Source organism: Rhinolophus ferrumequinum, chromosome 10 (assembly GCF_004115265.2).
Source record: "Rhinolophus ferrumequinum isolate MPI-CBG mRhiFer1 chromosome 10, mRhiFer1_v1.p, whole genome shotgun sequence".
Classification (NCBI taxonomy): Eukaryota; Metazoa; Chordata; class Mammalia; order Chiroptera; family Rhinolophidae; genus Rhinolophus; species Rhinolophus ferrumequinum.
The window spans coordinates 7688626-7712278 of NC_046293.1; the positions used below are offsets into that span (position 1 = coordinate 7688626).

At 37.3% G+C, this 23653-nt stretch overlaps 2 protein-coding genes across 3 annotated transcripts in view; one reads left to right on the plus strand and one right to left on the minus strand.

Moving 5' to 3' along the window:
• Positions 1–4193, minus strand: part of GRAP2 (GRB2 related adaptor protein 2) — a 64539-nt gene extending 60346 nt beyond the window's left edge. For both annotated transcript variants that reach the window (XM_033116142.1, XM_033116143.1), the window contains exon 1: positions 3965–4193. The gene's annotated coding sequence lies outside the window, so the exon portion shown is untranslated. The remainder of the gene's footprint in view (positions 1–3964) is intronic.
• A 9573-nt stretch (positions 4194–13766) lies between these two features.
• Positions 13767–23653, plus strand: part of ENTHD1 (ENTH domain containing 1) — a 95674-nt gene continuing 85787 nt past the window's right edge. The window contains exon 1 of the mRNA XM_033116298.1: positions 13767–14115. Coding sequence (XP_032972189.1) covers positions 13767–14115 — 349 coding nt within the window. The remainder of the gene's footprint in view (positions 14116–23653) is intronic.

Genomic DNA, 23653 nt, shown 5'->3' on the forward strand with positions numbered 1-23653 from the left:
GTTTCTTACACAGAGCCTTAAGCTATAGAAATGCAATAAGTATCTATGCTTAACAGAGTGCTATTATTCAGATGAACAAAATCGAAAACACATTTTGGTAGCAACAGTCCCAGATTTTCAATAACTTAAAATAATTTAAAACCTAGGAGGTGGTGGTGGGAGGGTCTTGTTGCTAATTTCCATGTCCTTGTGTCACTTCTCATTACATGCGCTGTCTTCAGAGAGAAGACTCTGGAATCAGATGCCGTGCTTCAAATCCAGGCTCTCTCACATACTAATTAAATGACTGTGCAAGTGACTTAGCCTCTCTGTACCTCAGTTTCCTCACTTGTGAAAGAAGGATAATATTAGCACTTACTTCACTGTGCTATTATGAGAAGCAAATGAGTTAATACCTGCAAAACGTCAGACCAGTGCTTGGCAGATAACAGACGCTGTTTTCGGAATGTTACATGTATCAATTATTTAATCTTCAAAACAATATGATGAGATAGGTGCCATTATTACTCTCATTTTATAGGTTAAGAAACTAAGGAACAGAAAGACTAAGCAACTTGTCCCAGTTGGCCTAGTTTGTAACTGGAGGCTCAGCCTCAAACCTAGAATGTCTGGATCCACAGCAATCACTCGGGAAATGTTACTTATTATTATTATGGTTGGTAGTATTAGTATTATTACCTGAACTTATATACTCAATAAATATCTGCTGTTGCTGCTGCTAATGATGAATTTGTATGTCCAATCCTTCCTCAAAGTGTGCTAAAATGTATATGACCCCCAACGGTATAGTTGATTTAGGCAAGGATTTTCCCCTAAAGCCACTGGTGAAGTTTGTTGGGAAACAGGCTATTACCACAGCGCCAAAGTGTCACTCGCTCAGATTACTTGTTAATTGCAAAGGAGAGAAAAGTACCTTTACAAAGGAGAGACCCCTGGAGTGAGATCTCTGCTTTGAGCCATGATCAAAGTAAGCATCACAGAGGGACAACCTGGCATTACGTGCCTCCTGATGAGATGCAATATGGAGCACCTTGTAAAAAATGCTCAGTCAAAAGTGAATCAATGCTTTACTTCGAACTTGGAGTTTACAGAAAACACAGGGGGTAAAGGAACAAATTAAATAACACCATCAGGCATCAACAAATCCAGAATGTGGAACATTCTACAAGATAACTAGCCTAACCCTTAAAAAGAATCCAATGTAGAATAAAAACACATAAAACCCAAATGCAAAAAATGTGCTTTCCTTTTTACAAATTGGATCCATTTTTAAGTTATGGAAGACATTTGGGGGACAAATGGCAAAAGTTCGATATGGCCTAGATATTTGATGATATTAAGGAATTGCTGTTCGTCTTCTTAGGTAATGATGATATTGTGATTACTTATGAGAATGTCCTTCTTCTTAGATGTGTACTGAATTGTTTCGGAGTGAAGTGTCATTTTGTCTGTAACTTACAAGTAGTTCAGAAAGAAATACATATAGATGGAACAGATATATCAAAATGTTTGCCATTGTTGAATCTAGGTGGTGAGTATGGAGGTATTCAATGTACTAATAGTTCAACTTTACTTTTGAACGTTTTCTTTACTGTCTTCATAAGATCTATGCTTACATGTTCTTGGGAGAACATGTAAGACTTTTGTTTTCATGTACTTAGTAATAGGTTTTTTTTTTTTTAATGCTTTAAAATGTTTACCTCTGAATGCATATTTAAAAAAACTGTTTTTAAAAAATTATTTACTGACTTCCTATTGGCTAAAATGTATTAAAGACTAGTATTAACATTGTCGATGAGAACGCAATGCCTAACCCAGGGCCCAACTTATAGTAAATGCTCAATAAATGTTTGTAAATGTTTATTTATGTACTACGCTTTCCTGAAAATTGTAAAGTGACAAAAAAAAAAGAAAAAGGAAAGAGAGAGACATGAGGCTATGTTGTTTCTTTACGGATCAAGATATGCTGGGCAAATACTTGTGATCGACAAAATGAGGGCCAATTGACTCTATCCTTTGATTCAAATAACTTAGGTCACGAAGATTCTTGACCAACTTTTGAGTTCGTTTTGTGAGGGCACGAAAATGGAGAATCTGTCCCTAGGACTAATTCAGAAGCTACCGTTACTTGTTTAAGAAATCCTGATGGAATCACACTTAATGACACATTTTTGAACAAATGTAGACTTTTCTTGATCCAGGAAAAGAGGTAAGTTCTGCTCAAGTCTAGGGATAAACCCTACAAGTCACCAATACCATTGGGTGTTATTCTCTGAGACACAAAAAATATGTGGGAACTAGGGTCATTTTCAGCTCTTCCAGAAGGCAATGGTTTTAAAAGAGAGGGCTTCAGGCGGTAATATATACTTTGTATAAGAGGTGGGAAGAAAATGATCAAAACTCAAAGAAATAATTAATAACGATATCATTTTGCATTTTCATTAATGCCTTTTCCTAAGGCACTTCATATCTGTGTTAATCATTTATTCTTACAATATCCCTATAAGGTATATGTAGAACAACTGAAATTTTTTTAAAAAGGGGGATTTTCATCAGGGCCTTAGATGTGGAAGCTATTCAAAAGGATATTATATTAGCAATAGAGATACTTCTTCATATTGAACAAATCGATCACCTCCTTCCCCTCTGCTTCAGTAAAGTCATTTAAAAAAATCTATTACAATTTAGGAGAATAAGATTACAGTTTACTACATGGGAGACACCCCAAGTTCAATCTGAAAAGGTAATTTTATTCAATGATATGGGGCCATCTCTCTTTGCAACAAAACCAAAAAAGTTCTCGAAAAAAGAATACAAATAAGAATTTGTAAAACTTGAAACTTAAATGCATTTAGATGGTCCTCTATTTACACAGCATTCTTTGTTTAGTAATGGAGCCTTTTGTAAAGAGAATCACTTTAAAATTATTTTACAAATGTCAAGTTTTATAAACAATACTGGGTTGTTAAAGCAAAATATACTTATACTAAATGTTCCTTCTAAAACCAAATATGAGAAAGAAAAAAAGGGGCGGGGGACCCACTAAAGAACTGAACAGTCATGCAGTTGTATAGAACAAGAGTCTCCAACCTGAGGTTTTCCTTTCTCACACGACATAACATGAGCACATACAATCTTTTCCATTGGGTTTTTGGATCCTAAACATTTTCCCTACTCTTAATTTATCTGGGGATGTATATTTTTAGTAATGTGCAAATTAAGTTGCATATACTTTATTGACAGGGCCTAGTTCCGGGTATGTAAATGTGATACTTTAAAGTTAGTAAAATCTTGGGTAGTGTATTCAGACCTCATGTTCAGGAACAAGTGGGGCACAGAGCATAAAGGAGTTGTCTTAAGATTCCACCCCTGAAGGAAGGCAGTCTTAGGGATACGGCGTTAACTTGAATAAAGAGACAAAGAGACAATACCCTCTTGAAATCTATCTTAACGTGATTTTCTTTTTTGTAAAGGAACCCAAACTGGCATTCTTTGTAAGGGCAACCTAAATACTCACAGAAGTAGAAATGAAAGCCATGAGAGAAATCCTGACATCTGATACTAGCGTTCATTCATGGCTGCTCAGCCCTTCACCCTCCCCCCTCCCGTCCCAGCTTGGATTAAATGCTGACTATGGTCAAGTGGAATTTCACCTCTGTAATCCCAGAGTCTAAAGTCTCTCCCTGAGAAGGCTCAGAAGCCAGTTAGTAGAGTTTTTGTGTGTGTGTATAATGGGCTGGGTAAGGAACAAGTCTTAGTTCATTTGCTAGAAGTCAAATCCTACCACCACAAACATTGCTATCGCAAAAGATTTAGGTACCTTAGCTGATGAACCAAAATATTAAAAACAATATTTGGAGAGCCCATGGGATTCCTTTTAATTACACTTGACTCATGGAGAGCATCTTGCAAATTATAAAACTGATCTCTAGAGTATGTGGACCAATGTTGCATAATGACGTACCTTTTAGACGAGATGAGGTTGAATCTGTATCTTGGCTTTGACACGAAGTTATTAGAATCCTCTCTTGCAAGAAGGAAGACGAATTCACATCCAGTTTACTGCATTTCAGAGTACGGATCCACCTTGTGCTGTCGTCCAGGTACCACACTAACAGAGGACACACACGCTCACAGATCCATTACTGGCGCCTCCTCCTCACTTCAGACTCCCTCCTCCAAACGGCCCCCAGTCAGCCCTGCAGTCTGTAGGCAAACCACACAGGAACTAGCAGATATGAGGCTTCAGAGTGTTGGGCGTGAGCCTTAGATTGTGTGGTTTTGTTTTCTTGCTGCCAGAGTTGAACTAAAATGCAGAAGGTTCCATGAAACACTTTTGCTTCTTTGTGCTTGGTTTCAATTTTAACAATTTCCTCCGTGAACGATTATGTTCACATAAGAAAATTTCTAATCCTAGAGATGGTCCATTGGCAAGCTGCTGCTGGCCTGAAGGAAAACTCTCATTTTCTCTTAGCATAGCCATGCATTCAGAGAAGCGGTAGGAATTCTTAGGGGAACTTATTTAATACCACCCTAGATCGCTCACAATATTAAAATCCCAGAGAAAATGCGTTCTTAGTGCACTCAACCTACAGTATTACTCTTAGCCCATAAAATCACCCTTGAAACAAAACAAAATAAAAAGGCTCTGAGCCAGGATGTGTTCTAATCCCAGTTTTATCACTGTCAGACATGAACTGGGACTGGTTGCTTCAATTTCTGAGATTCATTTTCTCTTGAGTTGGTTGGACGAGAGGATGTCTGGGATTTTAAGGGTTTTCACTGACCTAAAGTTTCTGTCACCTTCAACTTTCTCAGTTCTTACCTTCAAATGCATAGCTCGCCCTCCTCTTGAAGTTCCTCTCTCCTATACCAACTCACGAAGGCCTCTTCCTCTCTCTTTGCTCTTGCTAGAAAATGGATTGCAGCGTTGCATCTTTTGCACAAAAATTAGACAAGTTGCTAGTTGCTAAGTGGTACAATTCAGAGTTTGGGACCAGATCCAAAAGAAAGAGGGAAATGTGGGCTCACAGGATGTCCCTGGCATTAATCCCTTGAAGGCTAAGAAGGAGAGTACCATATAAGACTCAAGTTGGGGTTCTAAAATTTAACCTTATTCTCTAATGTGAAATGGTATCTTTTTCTATCTCTTTGCCCCTTTATACTTCGATCTTGCTCAAGAGTTACTCTTTGTTTTGAACTTTTCCCTTGGCTACAATTGCTCAATATTTTTGTTGAAATAGAAAAGAAGAATCTGGTATAGAATCAGCAGAGTGCCTTGATCACAGTGGGTGCTCAGTAAATATGTGTTGAATGAGTTAAAAGGAATAATTTGCTACTCTTAATTCCTTAATGAAGGACTTTCTTTTTATGAATGCTGGCTTGTTGAATGTTCTTAAATTCAAGTTGTGTCTGAATAGGGTCCCCATTATTTCCACATACTATAAAGATAGGATTTTCGAGATAACGACATGTTGCTGATTTTAAAACAATGGTTGGCCTCAGTGTTCTTCAGTCTTTATGGTGTGACGACCTGGATATTCGCTACACCCACCAGCTCCTTTGCCAGTTTTTGAACACTGAAATCCTCTGGCCACAGTCCTTATCCCAAGCCAGTGTTCAGAGGTGGTTAAACGCTGAGTCCCTAAAACTTCCCTGACTGGGGAATGAGAAGAAAGAGGAAGTGTTGAACTATAGGAAGTATGGTGGTGTTTTCAGCTCACACCCTAATGAGGAAGCTGCTTTTCCACAAGGCGCTGTGCCCAGGGAGCAGACTAGAGCCCCTCTCCCTTACAAGTAAGGGGTAGAGGCAGGAAAGGAACATCTCAGCGAGAGTTATTTCGGTAGTAAGTAATGATTGGCAGGTGTGTTATAGAGCACCCTGGGAGAGAAGCAAGGCCATTACAGTGGTTCATTTCATACCAGCTCTGTAATTGAACAAGTGCTAAGGCAGGACCTAAGAATAAAGACCGTAATGTGAAAATGCCAGCATTTCAGTCCTTAATGTCATGGACACTCATAAAAAATATCAGCACAATTGGGAAGGTTAAGGAATATGTGGAATCTGAACTTATCCACAGTGGAGAAATTTTAAGAGCATACTTGTTTAAAATTTTTCATCAATTCCTTTTGAGGGGATCATTATTAATATCAAAACTCCTTGTGCATAATTATGTTTAATTAAATTTTATGGTAAAATGTGTACTTCTCATTCAATAGTGTAGATCCAAACATTCTCTTGTCATTCATTTGATAAGTAACGTTTGAACACCTACTCTGTGTTAGGCCTGTTCTAAGTGCTGGGAATGTATCAGCGAACAAAACATAGTCCCCACCCTCTTGGATCATACCCTCTGGCACAGGGAGAAACAATATGTACGTCAGATGGTTGTACTACCACGGAGAAACATAAAATGTGGCAAGAGTCAGAAGGAGTGTGGCTGAGGTGGGGAGGGGGTTGCGATTTCACTGGGAGAGCAAAGGATGTTTGAGTCAAGTCCAAAACAAAGTGAGTGATCCAGCCTGATAGCTCTCTGAGGAAACAGTTTTTGTAGGTATAAGGACCAGCAAGCCTTAAGGGGGGAGCAAGCCTGACTCAGTCAGTGAGGTGGAGAGGAGTCAAGAGAGAGGTTGGAGAGGGAGGAGGGGCTAGAACACGTGGGGCCTTGCTAGCCATGGCAAGGTCTCTGGATTTTGCTCTGAGTGAGATGGAAGCTGATGGAAGGTTTTGAACTGGGGAGTTATATGATCTGACCTGGGTTTTAAGTTTTAAAAGGATCTTTGGTTGTTGTGTTGAGATTATATTGTAAAGGAGCAAGAGCAGAAGCAGAGAGACCAGTTAGGAGGCTACTGCAACAGTCCTGGCAAGAGATGATGGCAACTTAGGACAGGTGGTTGGAAGTGAAGGTGGTGGGAAGTGATTGAATTCTGAATATACAGGGTGACCATAAAATCTGGAAACATAAATATTATGTTTTATCATGTATTAGAACGTGGCACTGATAAACCGTTTATTATCTACTGACCATATACTACCCAGACTTGGGAGCCACCTGTATTAAAGGAGAACTGATGGATATGATGTGCGGTATGAGAGACAAAGAGAGGACTCAACGATGACTCTAAGATCGTGGGCGGAGAAGCTAGAAGCAAGGATTGTCATTTACTGAAATGGGGGAGATGGTTTTGAAGATCAGGAGCTTCATTTTGGACATATTAAATTCGAGATGTTTGTGAGAAACATCAGCGGGAAGGTCAGGACAGGTTAGGGCTGTAATAACACCTTGAGAGTTGTTGAGAGAGTAAAGGATGTCTAAAGCTATGAAACTGGCTAAAACCACCTAAAGAATGAATACAGATAGAGAACAAACCCTTCCAAAGCTGAGAGGTCAGAGAAATGAGGAGAAACCAGCCAAGGAGATGGGAGGGAGCAGTGATGCCCTAGAAATCAAGAGAAGAGAACTTTGTTGTCTTTTGTAAAATTCTGAGTTCAGGGGGAAAAAACACACCAAGTAACTGTTGTGAAAAGATGTCTGCATTTGGTGAATGCTACAATACTGCAACTAAATTATGGTGCCCCCAAATGGAGGAAAGCAGATAAGAAGGACCTTTTACATAATGCCACTTTAACAGAGTTAATTCCACCAGGTATGTAACACTTTACGCTTTTGCCTAATCAATTCCATTTCGAACTCACCCAGAGATTCATTCTAAAAGAAGAAGAGGAATGGGTTTTTTATTCTCTTTTAAATCTGGGAATCTCTGACCTTCTGAAAACACAAAAGGTAGACTTGTGAGTGAGAATGCCAACAGAACTCAAGCAATGTCAATGACCCAAGCTTACTCCTTAGGGTAGGGGAAAGGGCATCGAATTGGATGCAGCAGATTTGGGTTCAAGTTCTAGCTAAATCACCTGCTAGTTGAATGTTTTGGGGCAATTCATGTAACCTGTTTGTTCCTGCAAACTCAGCTCAAGTTCACCTCCTCCAGGAAGCCTTCCCTAACTTTGTAGATTTAGACAAATCTCCTTTTTACTCCCATGTCACTCTATACTTGCCTTTATCAAGGCAACTTGTAATTGCTGACTTATTCCTGTCTCCTCTGTTAGACTATAATTTCCTTGTATTCCTATCACTCAGCACAGTGTCTGACACATAGTAGGTGCTCAGTAATGTAGAATGAATGCATGTTGCTCAAACTCACTGTCTCATAGGTGCAATGGGAGTAATTGATGCCTACTTTTGAGTTCCTTTGAAATTTACATAAGATATGCATAGAAAAAAATCTTCATAAACTGTAACTCAATATACAAAATTCTTGTTGTTTGTCCCCTACTACTTTATAGAATAACACCTTACTCTGGTATTCAGGCCCTGAACAGTCTGTTTCTGGGCCAGCTTTTCAATTTCTCTCTGGCTCCTACCCCCACTACTTTATATTATAGCAGGCTAAGCAATATTTCAAACACACCAACATCTTTCACATCTCCTATCATCTTATTTTATACTTACCTATCTACATGTCAGTATCTGTTATAATAATAATTATAATTGAAGTAGTAGGAACTGAAAACAAATGTTACTTTCATCTCCTAAGTCTTTCACCTCCACCCTAGTGGAATGTTGACATATTCTACTCAACCACCAACATGCTTTAAAACGAGGGTTTTATTATATTTTCAATGCCTAAAGGATAAAATCACCTAGTAGTATGGACAAGGTCCTTAATGATCTGATTTTCCCCTGTCACTTCATGTCCCTCTGCTGTTCTACTAATAGCCTTTCCAACAGCCATAGTAACTACAGTCCTGGCAGTTTTACCAAGATGATAGGTGCTCTCAACTTTCAAGCCTTTACACAGGCGCCCTTTGCCTCTAATGGCCTCCTCTCCTTTGTCTATTCAGTGAACTCCCTGTCATTCTTTAAGATTCAATTCTGATATAAACTCTTCTGTGAAACCTGCCCTTAAGTACTCCTTGGCAAAATTACATGCTCGCTCCTGTCTTATTACAGGATACACATCTTGTCACAATCTTCTGGGATGGTGCCTGTCACCTACACTTGACCGTAAACTCATCCAGCATTGCATTGGTGTTTTAGGTCATGGTCCCTACTGCTTGGCAGGGTGCCTGGCACAGAGTGGGTGTTCACTGGAGATCAGCTGAATGTTTCATCCACTACGCATCAGTGGTACCCGAGGCCATCAGTGAAGGCACTCCATCACTGCCCATCACGCACACTGCTCTTTTAATCTCTAGAGCCTACTATTAATTTCTTTCTCTTTTGAGATGGAAATCAGCTGCGGATGGCATTTCAACTCAGTTAAAATTACACTAACCCAAGTTGTAAAATTTATTCTTTGAAAGGAGAATTCGGGCAGCACCACAGATCAACAGATTGTTAAATGAAGACATTTACTTTCATTCCACTTGATATCCCCAGGCTGGGATACTTTAGCCCCAAGCATTCCTCTAGCTTGAGGCCCTGGGAGACGCGGGCCCCAGACCTAGGAGAGGCCGGAAGTGAGGGGCCGGAAGTGAGGAAGCGGAAGTGGGGAAGGATGGGCAGTTGGGCCTGGGAACCAGGGAACGTGAATTTGAGTGGGAAAATGCCCTGATGTGGTAGCTGGAGCTTCCCCTCAGGTAATAGACTCCCTTTTGGTGGAGGGGGGCCGGGAGGGGTCCGCTACCCGCCTCGTCTCACGCCGGTGCTGTCCGCTGCCCAAGGCCCGGGGGGAGGTGGACGGGGCCGCACGGGCTGAAGGGGGGAGGGCCCTGCTGCGTGTGCTGCCCTCACGTCACTCTCACTTTTTAGAAGCTTTCCTGCTTCCAGCTTCCCCCTCCAAGTAAATCGTGTGCTCTTAGAGGGTAGTCGCTGGAAGTTGATTTTCTCTCAGCCTCCGCCCTTCATGTTCAAAATTCTTACCCACGCATCTCGTTTCTTGCTCTCAACAGCCCCCCCCATGTGATTAGTCCTAATGCGGCAGATAGGGAACTGAGGCCCAGAGAAGTTGTAAGCCTTAATTAGGAAATGGCCGAGCAGAACCTCAAAGCCATGTTTTTGGAATCCTAATTAAAGTAATGAGATGAGATATGAGAATGTCTAGGTGCCAGCACATTGGGAGTATTCAGTAGAGTAGCATCTACTCCAGAGGGTGGGGACTGTGTCTTGTGCGTATTTCTCCATTTCCTAGAATGGAGCCTGTCACATGATAAACTCTGGAAAACTAATAACTGAATGAATTAATGAACACATAGGAGGGGCTCAAAACAATCGGTTTCTCCGCTTCTTGCAGTGTTCTTTCCATCAAAACAGTTACACCTCTTAATGCTACAGTATTCTCTATAATCATTCCCCCAAAACAACCTTGATCAAACCCTATTTCCTCCTGAGTTGAACTCAATGCCTTGTTCTTAATTCTGATACTCCAAAAGTTTTGAAAACCAGTATCCCCTCTAACTTATTTGGCGACAAGACCTGAACTGAAATGAGCCATTTGTCTTAATTTATTCCAAATATTTACAGGTTTTTGTTACAGTCGTATTAATGTGTTTGACTGTTCAAGTGACCCCATACCGCACTGTGGGTATCGTGCAATGTATGGTGTAGGCATGGCATTACCCTTCAAAAGTAAAAGATAAAATGAAAAATTGAGTTTGAATTCCGCAACTCATCTGGCCTGAAAGGATTCAGATAAGAGATTGTGGACCAGTAGTTTAATGTCACTTGATAACTTAAATGATTTCCTGTTACAATCCAGGTAAAGTTCCGGGGGAAAACAGCCTTGGCCAAAGCACTGTGGAAGTGGGTAAATCTAAAATGAAACAGAGAGCTTTTCTACCTCATCATTTGTTTATTTTGGAATATTTTAAGGGAGAAAACTCTTTAACGATGTTTTTTTGAATGTAGGGATCATGTTTTATACTTCTTATATCTTCCACAATGCTGTGTAAATGGTAAGTATTCAAGAAATATTTACTGATTAATTAAAAAATATTTATTCCATACTCTTGAATTTTACTTGACAATTACAAGAGCTGGACTATATTTTTAAGATGTCATGTCTGTAATCTGTAAAACCAATTCAGGTTTATCCCAAAGGTCATTCACTGTTTCTTGAGTACCTGCGATGTGCTAGGTACATGTTACTCAATAGGATTGCATTGCGAAACAAGATGGTGAAGGTTCCTGCTCTCAAAGATCAGTCTGGTGGTGGAGAAAACCAAAGAGAAAATGACAAATACGTACAGATCATGATAAGTGCCAGGAAGGAAATACACCAGGTGCTGAAAAGAGTGTGATGGGAAGACCTAGTTAGCAAGGTCAGTGAAGACCTCTCAGAGGAGGTGACATAGATTTGTGACATGGAATATCTTACTTCCCTCCATTTCTAAATATTATAAGGATTTGGGTAGCCAGACAACTAAAATTCAGGTGTGAAATTTTGCCCTCTTGGGCATTAATTTTGTTTCAGATGTCACATTACTGTAATAACAATCTCAAGTTTTTGATGGTATGAGTAGACTGAGCATTTGCATGTAGTCAAGTGTCTAAAACACATAATAAGCCAACATACAATGTACAACTACAATGAACTGAACTCCTTGTATGAAAGAACAACAGTAGTAGAATGGTGTCTTACATAGTCTGTATTCATGTCACAAAGTACCATATATTAGTAAATGATACTATTTCACGTATCCAAACTTTTTTCTTTTTGGTTTTTCTGATGGTTGGAAATGTATTTAATTTTGGCATGATGTCAAGCACATCCACTTTAAACTACTCTATTGGATTGAAGGCTATCTGATTATTTAGATAGATTTCTGGGGCAGAAAATTCATTTAAGGAAACGGTTTTTAAAATTTAAAAATGCAGGTTGGAGAAAATAAGAAAACCTAGAAGATTAGGATTTCGTAGCTCCAAAATATCGAAAGGTAGCTATCCAAAAAAAAGAAAAAATGGGTTTTAATGACTGTTGTTTAATTACTGCAGGTTATGGTTCTAACAGGGTGTTTTCTTTAAATAGACTTTTGAGGAAACAGATCAATATTTGTTGCTCTAAGCCAATGTCACAGTGTATCTCTGCATTGAGTGAGCTTGGTAGAGGGGAAAAAGGACAATAGAAAAAGAAAAACCTCATGATTGAAAATTTTAATAGCTTATTGAAACACACCGTAAATCGGGTTTTCGCTGCAGTGGTGGGTCAGATAAAAAATGCCTGTGTTTGAAGAAAGAAAATTAGAAAACTTAAAAAACACACAACTATTTTTCTTCCTAGTGTTGATGGTAGTCTTTTTCTGAGACATCTTAATTAAACTGATAAATTTTCTATCTTGCTTATTTGAGGATGTGTTGTGCTTAAAAAAAAAAAAAAAAAGCTAATTAACCCCCTCTCTTATTTTTTAAAAAAGAAGTGATAGTTCACTTAGGATGTTTCTGAAAATGTATGTCTTCCTTAAATACACCCTGGAATTAATCAAGCCTGAGCTGGGAGTTGAGAAGGTCAAAGAAGAGAAACAAAACAAAACTAAAAATAACAAATACATTTGTTATGGATTTCAGCCATTTTCTTTTGTATGTATACAGTTTCTCTAGTAAAATCTGATTATAGATTGTCAAGGCTTCACTGGGTCTGCATGCTCATCAGGTCTTGAAATCAGTATGGTACACTATCTCGGTGGCCACCATTGGTGCATCTCTAGGGAACCCACCTTAATGCAAAATAATGAAAAAGAAGAAAGGGAATGGTTTCCTATGAACTTGTGAATTGATTATTCATAGCATCAGTTGAAGTTTAATGTATTTTTGTATCAACCTAAATGGGCCTTTCTTTGTCTATTTGTTTTGAGATCTGAGAGATACATGCTGATCACTCCAGGTTTTAGGAAAATCCTTACACTATTTGAATCATACTATTGACATTGTAGAGTTCTAAACTCATACTTCCTTTTCTAAAGCTGAGTAAAGAAAGTAATTTAACTTTTTCCTTGAACTCACTAGCCTTACCAGGACTAAAATAATTGGTTTAGGGTACCAAGAGTCAGATATGGAGTCCACTGAGGTACAACTACTTGTCTTAATTAGTTGAGGACCCTTCCCCCTTTAGATTAACAAGAAAGCACACTATATTTAGATCTGATTTTAATGACTTGTAGTTCTAAAAAGAATGTGACCATAGGGTCACTTGGTAACTCTAAGACTCAATTTTCATGATCTTAATTACTTTAAGAACTTCATTTAATATTTTATACATAGCAACAAATCTTAAGCGTGAGATGTCAGAGCCCAAGTTCCATTTTCTTATACTAAGTTGTCCACTGTCCATATAATGCTTAATAATAATTTTATTTCTGGCAAAGAGGTTGAATGATATTTTCTGCAGGAACCTTTAGGACTGGAAAGACCACCTATATTTCTTGAAATAAAGTAGGCCAATCCCTTATGAGAGATTTTCCCATATGGATCCCCGGAACATTTATATGGTACCCTCAATTCTGGCGAATGTAGGTGAGGGGCTGATTTAGAAACTAAAGCTAGATTTTTCAGACTGATTTGGTCTTCTGTAGACATTAAAAAATAGTTACCTTTTTAATTTTTTTTTTTTGCTTTTCTTTGCAGAAAATTGATACCTTGTCAAGATGGAGATTAATCATTTGTATTTGGGAGCAGCAGAAACGGGGACCACTTACCTCTCAAGGGTTTTATAAACCAATCACCTAAACTCTTACTCCATTGCTCTCAGCCCCATCTCATCTTGTCTTACTTATGGCATTCAGGAGGCAAGTGAAAAACTTTGTGAAAAATTACTCAGATGCTGAAATCAAAGTCAGGGAAGCAACTTCTAATGACCCTTGGGGTCCCTCTAGTTCTCTGATGCTAGATATCAGTGACCTGACCTTCAACACGATTTCTCTCTCAGAGATTATGAATATGATATGGCAGAGACTAAACGACCATGGAAAGAACTGGCGCCATGTTTATAAATCCCTTACACTAATGGATTATCTCATCAAGAACGGATCAAAGAAAGTTATTCAGCATTGTAGAGAGGGCTTCTGCAACCTTCAAACACTAAAAGATTTTCAACACATAGATGAAGCTGGAAAAGACCAAGGTAACAGTTAAAGAAGTTTACACAGTGTGTCAGTAAAGATTAAGGGTTTTGGAGGGGATCATTTTAAACCAGGAACTGGGGAAAAGTTGTTCTTAAATGTATTAGCTACTTTTCCTCTGGGACAGTTGTAGTTTTCAGTTTAATCCTTTGTGTTGTCTTCTTGAGTGCCTTAGAGAACAATATATTGTTTTTTTTCAAAAGGGTGTATAAAACAAACACACTTAGGTTCATGAAAAATGATGCCTCATAGAAAATGAGCAAAGTAAATAAAGAAGGAGGCGTGGCAAATTGGTATAATAATGTCACTGTAATTCATAATTTGAATTAGACTAGAATTTAGTCATAAATGTAAGGAAGCGTTTCCAAAGACTATGGAATCTTCAAAGATTAGCTAGATGGAAATAGTTTTATGAATTCAAAAATTTAGGTCAGAATTTCGTCGGGGGTGGAGGAGGAGGTGAAATAGGGAAAGGGTATAGAACACTGAACTGCGACGATCCAGTAATACCTGATAGTCCACAATGGTAAAAGAATCAGCACTTCCTTCCCGTCTCATGTGAAGTTATCATTTATATTAAAAATGAATAGTCTTATGAATCCTGAGAAGAGGATAAAATTCAGTGCAATCTCTGTGTTAAGTATACATTTTTAAAATAGACTATTTTCTAGAGCAGTTGTAGATTTCCAGCCAAATTATGCACAAAAGTACAGAGTTCTCATGTACTCTTCCCCACCCACACATGGTTTCTCCTATTAATCTTGTAATAGTCTGGTACATTTGTTATAATCGATGAACAAATATTGACACATTATTATTAACTAAAGTTTTTAGTTTACATTAGGGCTCACTGTGTTCTAGTTCTATGGGTTTTGAAAAATGAATATCATGTATCTACTATTCTAGAATCATACAGAATAATTTCACGGCCTTGAAAATGCCCTGTGCTCTACCCGCCTTGACTCCCAACCCCTGACAACCACTGACCTTTCTACAATTGTCTTTTCCAGAATGTCATATAGTTGGAATCCTACAATATGTAGCTTTTTCAGATTGCTTTCTTTCACTTAGCAATATGCATTTAAGATTCTTCCATGTCTTTTTATAGCTGGAGACCTCATTTCTTTGTTTTTCCTTCATGTTTAAAAAAACAGCTTTATTGGTTTACAGTACCATATAATTCACCCATTTAAAGTGTACAGTTCTATGGTTTGGGTATATTATTAATTTTTAAAACTTGTAATAAAATATATGTAACATAAAATTTGCCATTGTAAGTGTACAATTCAGTGACATTAATTACATTGAAAATGTTGTGCTGTCATCACCACTATTTCTAAAAATTTTCATCACCCCAAAAAGCACCTCTGTAACCATTAAGCATAACTCCCCTGCTAACCTCTAATTTTTCTGTCTTTATAAATAATTTGCCTATTCTGGGTACACTCATACAAGTATAGTCATACAGTATTTGTCCTTTTATGTCTTGCTTATTTCATTTATCATAATGTCCTCAAGGGTCATCTATGTTGTAAGATGTATCAGAATTTCATTCTTTTTATAGCTGAGTAATATTCCATTGTGTGTACATGCCACATTTTGCTTATTCATTTGCTGATGGATTCTTAGGTTGTTTGCACTTTTGGGCTATTATCAATACTGCAATTAACATTAGAGTACAAGTATCAGCATGAACTCCAGTTTTCAGTTCTTTTGGATTTATACTTAGGAGTGGAATTGCTGGATCATATGGTCATTCAATGTTTAGCTTTTGAGAAACCGCTAAACTTTTCCTTATCAGCTTCACCATTTTACATTTTCACCAGCAATGTAAGATGGTTGCTATTTCTCCATATCCTTACCAACAGTTGTTATTATCCATCGTTCTTCATTATAGCCATCCTATATGGATTTTTTATTATAGCCATGTCCAATTAATGGACATGAAGTAGTATCTCATTGTGGTTTTGACTTACATTTCGCTGAATACTAATTTTGAGCATCTTTTCATGTCTTTGTTTGCCATTTATATATCTTTGGAGAAATGTCTATTCAACTCCTTTGTCCATTTTTAACTGGGTTATTTGTTTTTTTATTGTTGACTTTTAAGAGTTCCTTATACTGGATACAAGACTTGTATCAGATAGGTGATTTGCAAAAGTGTTCTCCCATTCTTTAGGTTGTATTTTTATTTTCTTGATTAAATTGTGATGAAATCCAGTTTGTCTATTTTTCCTTTGGTTGCTTGTGCTTTAAGTGTCACATGTAAGAAATCATTACCTAATCTAAGGTCACAAAGATTTATACCTATGTTTTCTTCTAAGAGTTTTATAGTTTTAGCTCCTCCATTTAGATCTTGGATACATTTTGAGTTAATTTTTGTATATGGTGTGAGGTAGAGGTCCAACTTTATTCTTTTGTGGGATATCCAGTTATCCCACTACTATTTGTTGAAAAGACTATTTCCCCCTTGAATTATATTGGCATCTTATGGAAGTCAAATAACCACAGATGTATGGGTTTATTTCTGTTCCATTTATCTATATGTCTATCCTTATGCCAGTGCCACACTATTTTGATTACTGTAGCTTTGCAGTAAGTTTTGAAATAAAGGAGTGTGAGTCCTCCAGCTTTGTTCTTTTTCGATATTGTTTTAACTAATCTGGGTCTCTTGCATTTCGTTTTCAAGTTTAGCTTCAGCTTGTCAATAGCTACAAAAAAGGCAGCTAGAATTTCAATTGAAATTGCATTGAATCTATAGATCAATTTGGGTTATATTGCCATCTTAACAATATCAGTTCCTCCAATCCGTGAAAACATGATGGCTTTCCCTTTATTTAGGTCTTGTTTCATTTCTTTTATAAATGTTTTATAGTTTTAAGAACAAGTACAAGTCTTATACTTCTGTTAAATTTATTCCTAAGTATTTTATTCTCTTTGATGGAATTAATTTCTTAATTTCATTTTCAGATTGTTCATTGCTATTATATAGAAATATAACTGATCAACTGATATTTTTATACTCATCTTGCATCCTATCACTTTGATGAACTCACTTATTAGCTGTAATTGTTTGTTTTTGTTAGATTCCTTAGGATTTCCTACATACATGATCATATCATCTGCAAACAGAGATGCTTTTATTTCTCCCTTTCCAATCTGGATGCCTTTTATTTCTTTTTCTTGCTTAATTGCCCTGGCTAAAACCTCCTGTGTAGTGTTGACGAGAAGTGGTGAGAGCAGACATCCTTGTCTTGTTCCTGATCTTGAGGAAAGCTTCCAGTCTTTCACCGTTAAGTATGATGTTAGGTGTGGGTTTTTCATAGATGCTCTTTATCAGGTTGAAGATTCTCTTCTATTCCTAGTTTGTTGAGTGTTTCTATAAGGAAAGGGTGTTGACTTTTGTCAAATGATTTTTCTGCATCTATTGAGATGAGTATGTGTTTTTCCCCCTTTATTCTATTAATATGATGGAGTACATTAATTGCTTTTCATATGTGAAAATTGCATTCCTAGCATAAATCCCACTTGGTAATGGTGTATAGCCTCTTTATTTTTTAAATATTTATTTTAGATCAGATTTGATGGTTTAATGATGAAATTTAAGAAAATCTTCTTGGGTTTTGATCATGCTGTACTATGTAATCCAGAAATTGTAAAAGTATCAATTTCCATAAGGATTAAATTTATTATTAAAAATTAAAATAAAATGCTTCATACTTTACAGAGCAGCTATTTTATCACTGTACTAAAACTATGATGATTTTTTTGTTTCCTTTTAAATTTAAAAGTTTTTTATAATCTTTTATTTTTTAATTACAGTTGACGTACAATATTATATTAGTTTCAGATGTATAATATAGTGATTAGACATTTATATAACTTATAAAGTGATCACCCAATGAATCTAGAACCCACCTGGCACCATACATAGTTGTGACAATATTATTGGCAATATTCCTTATGCTGTACTTTACATCCCCATGACTATTTTATAACCACCAATTTGTACTTAATTCTTCCTCCTTTTCACCCAACCCCAATCCCCCTCCCATCTGGCAACCATCAAAATGTTCTCTGTATCTATGAGTTTGTTTCTGTTTTGTTTGGGTTTTTTGTTTTTTAGATTCCACACATAACTGAAATCATATGGTATTTGTCTTTCTCTGACCTATTTCACTTAACATAATACCCTCTAGGTCCAAACATGTTGTTGCTTATGGCAAGATTTCATTCTTTTTTATGACTGAATAATATTCCATTGTATATACCATATCCATTCATCTGTTGATGGACACTTAAGTTGCTTCCATATTTTGGCTATTGTAAATAATGCTGCAGTGAACATATATGTATGAATACTAGTATGTCTTTTTGAATTAGTGTTTTGAGTTTCTTTGATAAATACCCAGAAGTGGAATTGCTGGGTTGTTCTTTGTCTCTTGTTATATAGCCTTTGTTTCAAAGTCTACTTTGTCTTGTATAAGTATTGCTACCGCAGATTTTTTTTTCATTTCAATTTTCATGAAATATCTTTTTCCATGCCTTTACTTTCAGTCTGTGTGTGTCTTTTGATCTAAAGTGAGTCACTTGTAGGCAGACAGCATATGTAACGGTCTTATTTTTTCATCCATTCAGCAACCCTATGTCTTTTGATTGGAGCATTTAATCCATTTACATTTAAAGTTATTGTTGATAGATATGTAGTTATTGCCATTTTGTTATTCATATTTTTTTATTCATATTTTTTAATCTTTTTTTTTCCTTCTTAAAGAAGACGCTTTAATATTTCTTGTAATACTGATTTGGTGATGACAAACTTTTTTTTCTTGTTGGGGAAGCTCTTTATCTGTCCTTCAATTCTAAATGATAGCTTTGCTGGGTAGAGTAATCTTGGTTGTAGGTCCTTGCTTTTCATTACTTGGAATATTCTGTGCCAGTCCCTTCTGGCCTGCAAAGTTTCTGTTGAGAAATCGGCTGACAGGCTTATGGGAGCTCCCTTGTAGGTAACTAATTGCTTTCGTCTTGATGCTTTTAAGATTCTTTCTTTGTCTTTAACCTTTGGCATTTTCATTGTGATGTATTTTGGGGTGGGCCTCTTTGGGTTCATCTTGTTTGGGATTCTCTGCGCTGCCTGGGCTTGTATGTCTGTTTTCTTCCCCATGTTAGGGAAGTTTGCCATCATTATTTCTTCAAATAGGTTTTCAATTCCTTGCTCTCTCTTTTCTCCTTCTGGTACCCTTATGATGCAAATGTTGATACACTTGATGTTGTCCCAGAGGCCCCTCAAACTGTCCTCATTTTTTGGGACTCTTTTTTCTTTTTGCTGTTCTGATTGGATGTGTTCTGCTACCTTATCTTCCAGATCACTGATTCAATCCTCTGCTTAATCCATGTTCTTAACTACTACAATATATTGCTGAATGAGTGAATGAATAAGTGAATGAATGAATGATGTTATTCCCATCCTGATCATGCTGTTCACTCTTCTACTCCATCCTATCAGCATGTGTCATGTCTTTAAACTTGACCAACCATTTAATTAGTTATATATAGCAGGATGGTACAGCTAGAAAGGATTTGAGAACTGAACTAGCTCTGTTCACTAATCTGGGACAGGAACTGAAAAGTTTATTCTTTTTGGCACCTGTTTCAGAGTTATTTAGGTCAAAGATGGTACAAGCAATGTGTACCCTATATTCTTTATTTCTGGCTCTCATGGTTTAAAATATCCTTCACTCAAGTCCAACTAATTTGATGGTCTTGGACAAATAGCTACACATAGTTGCCATGGCTGGGCTAATTTCTTTCATCTGAGGTTTAGGGCTAATAACAGGTTAGGCTCAACCTCATCAGAAAGGTTTCATGTTCCCACACATGATGTAGAGTCTCCAGCTGATAGTCCTATACCTCCTTGACGTTCCCAGGGAGAGTGTAACATTCTCTCCTTTATGTCCACAGTGTCTACACACCTCTGTCAGAGCACATTTATGTACATATCTGTATCCCCTGCAAAACTATGAAATTTTTAAGGGCAAGAACAGTGTCCCTAGCACTTAGTACATTGCCTGGGGGCTAGGATCACTCAATAAATAATTTGATGTTTGGATGATTCATACCTTAGTATTTTTGTACTTTTAGCAAATTTATACCAATTGACTTTCTTTTAGAAATGTAAAAAATAAAAACGTCAGAGTTGACTCCTTCAATTACAAAAATTTCTATTTTTTACTATAAATTACTTTTCAAAGTAGATTTTAAATATTATCAGTTCTGTATTGAGATATAATTTACATGCTATAAAATGCACAGATCTTTAGCGTACAGTTTGATGAATTTGGGGTAAGTGTAACCATAACTCATATCAGGATAAAGAACATTTCCATCATCCCAGAAAATTCCTTCATTCCCCTTTCCAGCCAATCCTTCCTTCCAGAGGCAACTGTTACTCTGATTTCTTTCACCATATAAATTAGTTGCATTTGTTCTTGAAATTCATATAAATGGTAGAATACAGTATGTATTCTTTTGTTTCTGGCTCCTTTCTCTCAACATAATGTTTTTGAGAGTCATCCATGGTGTTGCACATGTCAGCAGTATTCCTGTTTATTGCCGAATCATATTCCATCATATGAATGTACCACAGTTTGTTTACCCATTTTCTGCTGATGGATGTTTGGGTTGTGTATACTTTTTGGCTATCATGAATAAAACTGTCATGAATATCCTGTGCTAGTCTTTTTGTGCCCATACACATTCAGTTCTCTTGGGCATATACTTTGCCTTTTGACGAAGTCCAGTTTGTTGTTTTCTTTTATGGTTAATGCCTTTTGTGCCTTGTCTAAAAAACCTGCCTACCCCAAAGCTGTGAAGGTATATTCTCCTGTATTTTCTTCTAGGTGTTTTATAGTTTTAGCGAGGTCGCTGATTGATTTAGAATTAACTTTTGTGTATATTTTGAGGCAGAGGTAAATATCATTCTTTTCTATATAGTATCTAGTTGTTTGAATGTTATTACATTTTAATAATAGAGCTTTTCCATGTATGGTATCTCATGTGACCCTTACATCTTCTGAGGAACAAAGACTGTTATCTCTATTACAGAGATGAAGAGCTAACACACACAGATTAAGTTATTTAGGTAAGGTTGCACAGCTAATGAATGAATGAACATGATTAAAACTCATACATCCTAATACTGTGTAGTCCTACTCTATAATTATGCTACACAGCCTTTCCTAATTGAGTTCTTTAGAATATTCTAACAAAGCTTCACTGAAGTACTAGAATGAACTTAATTAAAATTGTCTGAAAAATACCCAATTGAATGTTTCATACCATCGAATTATTTATTTACACAAATGGCCTTCTTTTTATAAAAGCAATTCAGGGTTCAGAAATGTGTACATCATAGGTTTATGTGCTGTTTTTTCCTCAATTAGGTAAGTCATGAAATTGCAGTTAATTTCATTTAAGTGGGCGATTTTATATATACATACACACGTATATTTAAATTAAAGGTAATTTTTTAAAAAGGGACACTTCAAAAAGACAAATTTTCACTGTTGTTAAAAAGTTTTGTTAAGCTATCTTACTAGAAGTAGCTACCTTGGTGACATTACTGCCATTTTAGCTTTCCACTATCATCATTAGTCACCCAATGTAAGAAATTAGATACTTCTCATTTATATTCATGGCTAATTTATGTATGGGCTGCCTCCCTGTGTGCCCTCCAGAACTCGAGGGTGGGCCCTTGCCAGTCATCTATCTACCCACCAAAGTTTGAATGTCTTGGAGTAAACACTAAGCCTTTTATGCCATGGTTAAGAGATAAAGATTAAAATGTAAGAGGCAGGTGCTTTGGAAGATGTGATACATTTATTTATATTTACTCTAGTTTATAAATTACTAAAATCTATATTTTTGAGGGAGAGGTGGTTTATTCAGTTCAGGTTCTCATAGAAGGGGAGAAAGTAGCAGGTATTTGAGTCCTGAAAAAGTTTAGAGAAAGTGGGAGCGAAGTAGGAGAAAAAAGGGATGAGTGGGATTTTCCTTTTCAAGGTGACTATAATGACTTGCATAGAGCCAAGATATCCGGAAAGAGTAAGTTAAAAAATATATATATATGAGAAAAATAAATAAAAAAATTACTTTAGATGTTGGTTAGCCATATTGTTTCTAAAAGCCAAATAACTAAAATTTGGGGGTATGACTTCTGTTACAGAAGGGCCTGGATGTGGGGTGGTGTCAGGCAGACAGTTCCTCGGCAGTATGCTGTAGTGGCTAAGCACTGGGGGGGAATCTAGCTTCAAAGCAGTCAGACAATTTTTTGCTATAGCCGTCGGATGCAATTATCAAAGTTCTCTAACCATAGAACCCACCTGATAGATGGTGGTGGATTAATTACTGCAATATAGGTGTGCTCGCTTACAGAGAGCTGGGTTGGTTAACAAGACAAGGCTGCTGAATTCAATAGCTTACGTGAGCAAATACGATCTCTGACAAACATTTTCATGGTCTTGATGAACAAATGAAGTTCCTTCAAGAAACTATTGTTATAGGCTTGGGGTCATCATAAGTGTGGGGACAGAGTCCCAGAGAGCAGTTTCCAGGCTCTCGGCTTCACGTGGAAAGGTGCTGGCTCGGTTATTAGAGGGCCATTAGAGCTGTAATCAGATAGCCATCCGCTGTGGCTGGGTGGCCACCAGCTGTTACCGGTTAGCCATTAGCCACTAATATAACTGCCGTGGCTACAGTGGCAAGGGGGTTGGTTGGTTGGCAGAGAAGCAGACGGCGGATTGTGGATCGTGTGGAGCCTGCTTCCTGTGTCTCTAACCCAGCCACCAGCGAGACTATAGTGGTATGAACCCCCTATCCATGGCTCCATGGGTGTTCCTTTTTGGCCTCCCCGTGTCCTGTGTTCTTATGTGGGGAGTGGGACTAGAGAAACTGCATGACAATAAGCCTGTTCTGTTATGTTGTTAAAATTTATATTATTGTGTGTTCAAACAAAACCTTTATGCTTCAAACAGTTACATATTTTGGATTGCCTTTTGCTCATTTTAAACAAATATAGTAGTATTGATATCATAGCAAGAAGCAAATCATGACTTTTGTGAACTTCCACGTGCCCGTCCCACCAGTCTTCCCACAGTGCTCTTTACTTATTGTCCTCACGTGAACAACAGAGGATGGGAAACAAAGGAGAGGAACCAGTGTAGCACTACGGCGCTGCCGAGGCAGCACCATTCTCTTCCCAAGGTTCTCATCAAATAAAATACGAAAGTCAGTCAAAGTAATTGAAGTCTATATTTTATTTTTTTTAGAACCAATCTCTACTTTCTATTTATTAACTTTGTGACTTTGGGAGAGTTTATACTGTAAACGTAATTTTCTCAGCTGTAAGATGGACTTCATAAACTCTGAGGGTTGGTCTGAAGATTATTAGGGATAATTTCTAAAAGTCAGGCACATAGTAAGTCATCAGCCAGTGTCAGCGAATACTATGAGTCCTTACATATTTTTATCTTTATTATTCTT